The sequence below is a fragment of the Heptranchias perlo genome, chromosome 36, assembly GCF_035084215.1.
Source record: "Heptranchias perlo isolate sHepPer1 chromosome 36, sHepPer1.hap1, whole genome shotgun sequence".
NCBI lineage: Eukaryota > Metazoa > Chordata > Chondrichthyes > Hexanchiformes > Hexanchidae > Heptranchias > Heptranchias perlo.
The window spans coordinates 6,486,898-6,494,323 of NC_090360.1; the positions used below are offsets into that span (position 1 = coordinate 6,486,898).

Consider the following 7,426-nt stretch of genomic DNA (forward strand, 5'->3'; position numbering starts at 1 on the left):
GTTCTATTTGTTGATTTAATATGAGCACATTCTCCATAGGAACCTTTGAATCACAGAATCACCCCTTTGAATCAATACTTGGTTCAGAATTCTGTGTTTATAGCAGATGGATTTATTTAATGTCATTTGTGCTTTCTATTAAATACTATATTTACTGGCATCTTTTTAGGTCCCTGTCCTTCATCACCACAATGGGTTGCTTCTCCTTCATCCTGCTGAGTCTGATGTACTACATTATAGACATGAAGGAGTGGTGGGGTGGAGAGCCATTCATCTTCCCAGGTAAGCAGCTGGAGTCATCTTCGTGTGTTGTGCACTAGATCCTAATCCTTAGTATCCAAGTAGCAAGAACCCTGAACACCTTTCTAGATGCAGAAGGCATCAAGAGATATGGGGAGAGAGCAGGAATATGGTGTTGAGGAGGATCAGCCATGACCATATTGAATGGCAGAGCAGGCTTGAAGGGCCAAATGGCCTACTCCTGTTCCTATTTTCTATGTTTCTACGTCACTCACAATTGCATTGTGTTTTGAGTAGCTTGGAACAAAGTGAAGTGACATTCAGATATTTCATCCAGTTTCATCACACTGAATGAAAAGGGCTCGGGATATTTCTGTAGCTTAGCTTCAGGCAGCCGTTGAATTTCATGAGCAATGTTGCATTATTTCTGTGACTTTGATGAATGTTTTGGTGTTCAGTGCTAGAATGGTGAAAAGAGAGGTGCATTGCAGCTGAAGGTCCACATTAATAGAGTAAAACACCCTGAAGCATGTGTTGTAAGCACAAAAGCAGATTATCTGGTTATTATCACATTGATGTTTGTGGGACCTTTTGAGCAATTTGGCTGCCGTGTTTCCTACATTACAACAGTGACTACACTTCAAAAAGTACTTAATTGGCTGTAAAGCGCTTTGGGACATCCTGAGGTCATGAAAGACGCTATATAAATGTAAGTCTTTCTTTCTAATAGAAAGGACAGAAGGGGGCACAGAATAACTGTACCAGTCACAAACCTGCAGTGCCATTTGTGCCCTACTGATCACATTCTGCAAATAAGTACTTCAGTTGCACGTTGTCTTCTGTCTTGGTCAGTTAGGCCACTACATTCTAATAGTCTATTAGTATCTGTAGGTTAGAAATTGCTGTTGGTTATAATAGTGACAAAGGCAGCTTAATGCCTCTGTTGAAATAGCAGACAGAGAAATATTATACGAATGCATTGAGAGTTAATTGCTATTGCCATCAATAATTTCTAGCCTCGTGACATTAATGGGTATAGAGACTATTTCTGCTTATAGAATATATATAGGATGTTCAATGGCTGGCAGTGAATTACGAGGCAATAATCCAGTTGAGGGGTTCAGGTGGCACAAACCTAGTGGGCAAAGGTTGATTGATTTGTCTGTCATCTGAGTCCTGATGTTAGATTGCAGCTTATAATCCGTTGCTGGACAATTAAGGGCTGATTTTCCGAATGGCGCTCTCAATGCAGAGCCTCCCCACCCACAGGAAACCGTGGGTACACTCCGTGTGGTTTTCCATCCAGGGAGCATGTCCGTGATTTCCCGAGGTGCTCTCCCAATGGATGAGGCTATGTACTGGGAACGCACATTAAGAATGTTCACCTGCAGTGCTTTTTATATAATGCGGATTTCATCTTTTTGACAGGGGCAGCAGCATTTGACATTGTGGGTTAGTACCGAGTTAGGTGAGAGCCTGACTGGATACTGTATTATCTTGGATTGGATTTGATTCTTATACAAGATAGGATCTCTCCGATGCTGAGCTGTGTAGTAGGATCTCAGAATATTTGGGGATATAGAACCTCATTGTCTTGGATAGTGACGGTGGAGAGATTTCAAACACCAAATACGGATTGGGAGAAGATTTATGGAGGTAGCTGAAGGCAAGGTCAAAGATATAGGTTTGAGGAGACTTTTGAATGTAGGAAGAGTTGAAGCAAGGCAGAATAATTTAGTAAAGGAGTTCCAGAAAGTAGGGCTGTGATAGCTGAAGGCTCTAGCTCTTACTCTTGGAAGGAAGGCTCCTGATCTGGTCCCAGACTTCTACCAATATTGTTGTGCAATCAACTACCAGAGATATACAAGAGTCAACCAACGAGGTGACTCTTCATCCAATTTCGCTCACTCCCTCTCTGCACCTGTCTTCCGCTTATCGCCTGCCGTGATGGCACAGTGAGGATGGGAAACTTGTCGTGTGGCCGTACGAAACCGTGACGCACAGAACAAGAAATAGTGGGAAAAGAAATCAGTACAAAAATGGAAATAAAAGCAGGTAATGTACTGAAAGCTGTAGCTTCTCTGCTCAGCAGTATTTCTCACGTAAGTCTAAAAAAAAACACACTCCAGGGTCTGATAGAGAACCAGTATCATTCCCATTTATACTCGGTGTAAATGAGAACAGATGGAATGTGGACGGTTTAATGAGGGAAGAGAATGATCTTGCAGCAGCTATTTTCTGTCTGTCTGATGCAGTTAGGAAATGCATCATTTGAAATGAGCTGACCCAGTGCCTCTTTATAGTGAAGCCCATGTGACTACTAAAGCAGTGATGTCATTGAGTTATTTATTGATGTAAATGTACCAATTGCCCAGGCAGGATTAAGCTCTCTGTTTAGTGGTCATGTTCAGTTTGAACAGGGCAATGAGGCACAGTTGTAGCAACCTATTTATTGACATACTGTGAAATTCTTTATAAATGTTTTATTTTGAAGAGTTAATTCATTTTTTTTTAAAAGTGTTCACAATTAGGAAAGGTTATTGAGAGAATAAATAGTGAAAGATTATTTCCACTAGTCAGTAAATCAAAGCAAGGGGGCAAAAACGTTTTGGATTGGATTGGTACCAGAAGTACAATGGGGGGGAAGTAGGAAGGAATTTTTTCCGCACACGGGGTTATTGGAACAAGTGGCTATTAAAGCTGGTTCAGTCGTGACATTTACAAGGGAATCAGATAAAAACTTGAAGAGCAAAGATATTAAAGGGTACAGGGAAAGATCAGAGAATTGGCATTAGATTAGGTATCTTTGGAGTAGGACCTCACCCAGGCACAGGGATAATGTACCAAATGGCCTCCTTCTTTACCAAAATTTCTATGATTCTAGGCTGTGAAATTCCTTGGTGCTCCCACTCCGTCGCCTCAACTTTGCCGGATTTGCAGCAGAAACAGCACTTCTGGCGAGATTGTGGCTGCAGGAGCAGGAGCACCTCCGAGGAATTTCCCGGCCTATGACCTAGCAAATCTCTAGTATAAAGTAACATACATTATCCTTACTGAGAAATTGAAGGCCTTTCATGATATCTTGCACTGTTATAAAGATACTGTCAAACCCAGAGTTCCTCTACAAAGGGGGAAGTGAGAAGAAATCTTTTCACACAGAGGTTATTAGAACTTCATCGGGAATACTTCACCACAAGTGAGGCAGAGACAATGACATCATTTAAAAAGGAATTCGATCAGTCTTTGAAAAGGAAGAATTATAAAATGGCAGAGAAATGCAATTAGAGCAAGTGGCCCAATCTTTCTCTGGGGTTCCACTGGATTCTTGCTGTAACTCCAGTGGAGTCAGGCACAAACCACCAGAGAACAGGAGGAACCTCCCCCACCCCCCCCCCCCCCCCCCTGGCCTCCAACAGCAGGCACTGGATACTCCGGCTGTGTGGGACAGGTGCTGGAGAAAACAAAAATTTAAGGAAGGAAAAGGGAAAGGTAGGAGGGGATGACTGAAAGAACAGTCAAAGAGAATTTTTTTTTTAAGGGGACTTTTAAAGGCAAAGAGACAAAATAGTTTTGGAAGAGAATTCCAGAGGGCAGGGCTGTGGTTAATGAAAAATCAGCCCCCTGTGGTGGAGCAGAGGGAATAGGGGAGAAGTGAGGTGTGTGCAGGGACATAGGACAATAGAGCGAGACTGTGGAGGGAATTGAAGACTAATCCTAATTATTCTTGTTCTCTGTTGACATACAGGAATGAATTCAATCTTTGTGTATGTTGGGCACTCTGTATTGGGCTGGTACTTCCCATTCAGCTGGGAAATGAAATACAAGAATTCGCATGCTGAGCGCCTCCTCCAGGACCTAGTGGGAACGGCAGTCTGGGTGTTCATCGCGTACCTGCTGTACAGGAAGAAATTCTTCTTAAAAATCTAATTTGCACAGGAATAAATGGAACCAAGTAATTAAATGTTAAAGATTGGAATTAAAACAAAATCGTTGCATTATTTTGTTAATTTCCTTCTCTTTCTTTTCTCAATCATAAGCCCATCCTTACCCCTGTCCCTTACCTGCAGAACGGTCTGTACAGACAGGTCCATCAGGGATCCCTGCCAGTCAACACAGGCTGCCTGAATTACAATCAGGGCCACTAATCTAGATAGTTTATCACATTGGCTTCTGGGATTTTAACCAGTGTCTGGGATTTTAACCACTGTAAATCCATCCCTTTTTCTATGAAAACTGAAAACCAGTAGCTGTGATAAAGACCAAGAAATCTTTTGTTGGGGAAGGGATTTTCGTGCCAAAGGCTGTTGACAATTAGAAGTGACATTTTTTCCACTTTTAGTATCCAATGTCAAATCAAAAAAAAAAGAACTTGTATTTATATATCACCTCATCAAATCACTGAATCATTCCAAAGCATTTCAATTTACTTTGAAGTGCAGTGGTGGCTGTTATGTAGGCACGTTCTCTCTCATCCGACCCGGATACAAGGTAAAGCTTACTGTACACTACCCCAACAATGCAATGTAACCGCAACCTCAAACAAGCATCCCTTACTACATCAGCATGGCATTTCCACACAAGGCGTCCTTGATCTAGATTATCAATTTAGTATCAAATGTTAGACTAGGAGTGGGTTGAGTCTGGCTAAACTTTGTTTACTTCAGACATTTCCAACAGCCCATATACCATATATCTGCTCTAGAATGACAGTACAGAAGGAGGCCATTCAGCCCATGATGCCTGTTCTCTTGTTTCTTTTATCTTGCCATTCATTCTCCTGGTCTTAATCCTGAGTCTATGCCCCCTTATTACCCCTTTGCCAACCAGTGGAAACAATCTTTCACTATTTACCCTCTCAAAATCTTTAATTAAGTTTGAAAACCTCTATTAGATCCCCCCTCGCCCTTAACTTTCTCAGTTCTAGTGTGAAAGCCCCAATGTTTCAAGCCATTCTTCATAAGTATCCTTGGCACCAATCTAGTGAATCTTCACAATCCTGATTTGATGCAGACCACACCAATGAAAGTAGCTTTTTAAGTACCCCTTAACTGTGATGGCAAAATTGTGGCAACAGAGGAGCCAACAGCATGACCAATAATGATTAATCTGTTTACTTTTAGACTGTCTTCCCTGAGTCTAAGTGATAGCTCAACCAGAAATGTTAGACAATTGTAAACAATTTTACAACACCAAGTTATAGTCCAGCAATTTTATTTTAAATTCACAAGCTTTCGGAGGCTTCCTCCTTCGTCAGGTGAACGATGTTACATCGTTCACCTGACGAAGGAGGAAGCCTCCGAAAGCTTGTGAATTTAAAATAAAATTGCTGGACTATAACTTGGTGTTGTAAAATTGTTTACAATTGTCAACCCCAGTCCATCACCGGCATCTCCACATCAGAAATGTTAGAAACAGGGCAGGAGATTTGCAAATCTGTCAATTACCTCTTTTCATGAAAACTGTAGTCACCGTCAATCATAAACTGCTTGATATATACCTTAAATGCAGGAAGTGAAATGAGACCTCAGCAATGGAATAAATGGAGTAGATTTTATGCATTAGTGCCAATTCAGGTGGATGTTGAAGATCCCATGGAACTATTTGAAGAAAAGCAGGGAGTTTTCTAACATTCCTCCATCAACCAACACCACCAGAAACTGCTCACTGCTGTTTGTGGAATTTTGCACAAAACTGCTGCATAACAAGTTACTGCACTTCAAAGAAATTCATTGTATGTGAAATACTTTGAGATGTGATGAGGCACGATATAAATGCATGTATGTTTTTCTTTTTTAGACTTACTGTAAGAGTTTTAGTCTATGCTTTATAAAGTATACCTTGTTTAAAAAATATCACTAAAATGCAAATACCCAAAAGCTAATTAAAATAATATATTTGAAAGGCAGGTTAATAGAACCATAGAATGATTCCACAGAAGGAGGCCATTCAGCCCATTGCGCCTGTGCCAGCTAATAGGATTTAGTGCTCATCTGAAAGAGATGCTTGTGCCACAAAGTAAAATGACTCAGCGAAGAATGTCCATCTGAATCCCTCAATTATATTAGTGCTTTCTAGTCAGTTTGGTGGGTCCATTGATCGCTTCCATATAAAACAGCTGAACCTCTTTCACCCCCTCCTCTGCCAAGATTGCTATCTTATAATCACCTGCAGATTCAGCAAAGTCTACTTGTTAAGAGTTAATCATTGCAGAGGAGTTTGCTGTTTGCTCATTGACAGGAGCGTAAGTTGCCCATTTTGATTTATTTTTCAAAAATTGTTCCCTGCAGCTCAATTTTTAGTTAATCCCCACCCTCCCCCTTTAAAGACCTCCAGAGCTTGGGTAGTTTTCGGGGTGAAAGGATGGGCTGGCAACCTGCTTCCAAACTTCTGAAAATAATCCTCTTCCTGAGCGGTAATTCTTCAGCTGCTTTCTATTCCCTGTCTGCTAGGAAAACTTGCCTTTTCCTGTTGGAATGGACAAGATCAGGAACTTGTCCTGTGGATCCAGCCCTCTCAATTGTTTAGCAAGATTATTGATGAACATCAAATACTTGAGAAAAAAAGATATCTTGACCATCTTGTGGTCTATACAACAGAAAAGATCCAGCGGACGTATGGATTTTACTGATGAATGATTAGGTTTCTGAGATGTGCTACATCCCAATGGAATTTGGCAGCAGGTTGTCTACACTTTGTGTTAGTTGGAGCACATTTCAGGTGAAATGAAATGTGAAGGACACATCTCAAAACTTTTTATGTTATTATTTAAAATCTAGCACATGTCCATCGCACTTCAAGGTGTTAAAATTATAAAAAGAGAAATAAAAGCTAGTTACTTTTCTGACCACGAAAACCCAGCCTCCCTTTGATGGCAGAAGCTGGGATTTACAATCAGCTGTCAGTCTACAAGCAATTTGCCCAGCAATTAGCCTCTAAATATCCTCAGCATCTGCCTATTAGATCACGTACCGACAGAAAGTACCCAAGTTTAGATATTCTGTAAGCCATGAGAGAGAAGCTTCAGCAATTCATTGTCATCTGATGTATTGGTACTTTGTGATTATACCCTCTACGTATTATTTTATATGATGTTTTCCCAGATTTTTTCCTCTCCTCTCCTGAAGGAGTTGACTCATATTGGGATGTAATTCCACAAGTTTTGGCTGCCCTCTGATAACGCACCCAA

The 7,426-nt window shown here is 40.9% G+C and overlaps 1 protein-coding gene across 1 annotated transcript in view; it reads left to right on the top strand.

Annotated features, from left to right (window-relative positions):
- si:dkey-192p21.6 (uncharacterized protein LOC565246 homolog) overlaps positions 1 to 4,209 on the top strand; it is a 67,564-nt gene extending 63,355 nt beyond the window's left edge. Inside the window, exons 11-12 of the mRNA XM_067972329.1 lie at positions 170 to 282; positions 3,986 to 4,209. Coding sequence (XP_067828430.1) covers positions 170 to 282; positions 3,986 to 4,167 — 295 coding nt within the window. The 3' untranslated portion in view covers positions 4,168 to 4,209. The remainder of the gene's footprint in view (positions 1 to 169; positions 283 to 3,985) is intronic.
- Positions 4,210 to 7,426: the final 3,217 nt, after the last annotated feature.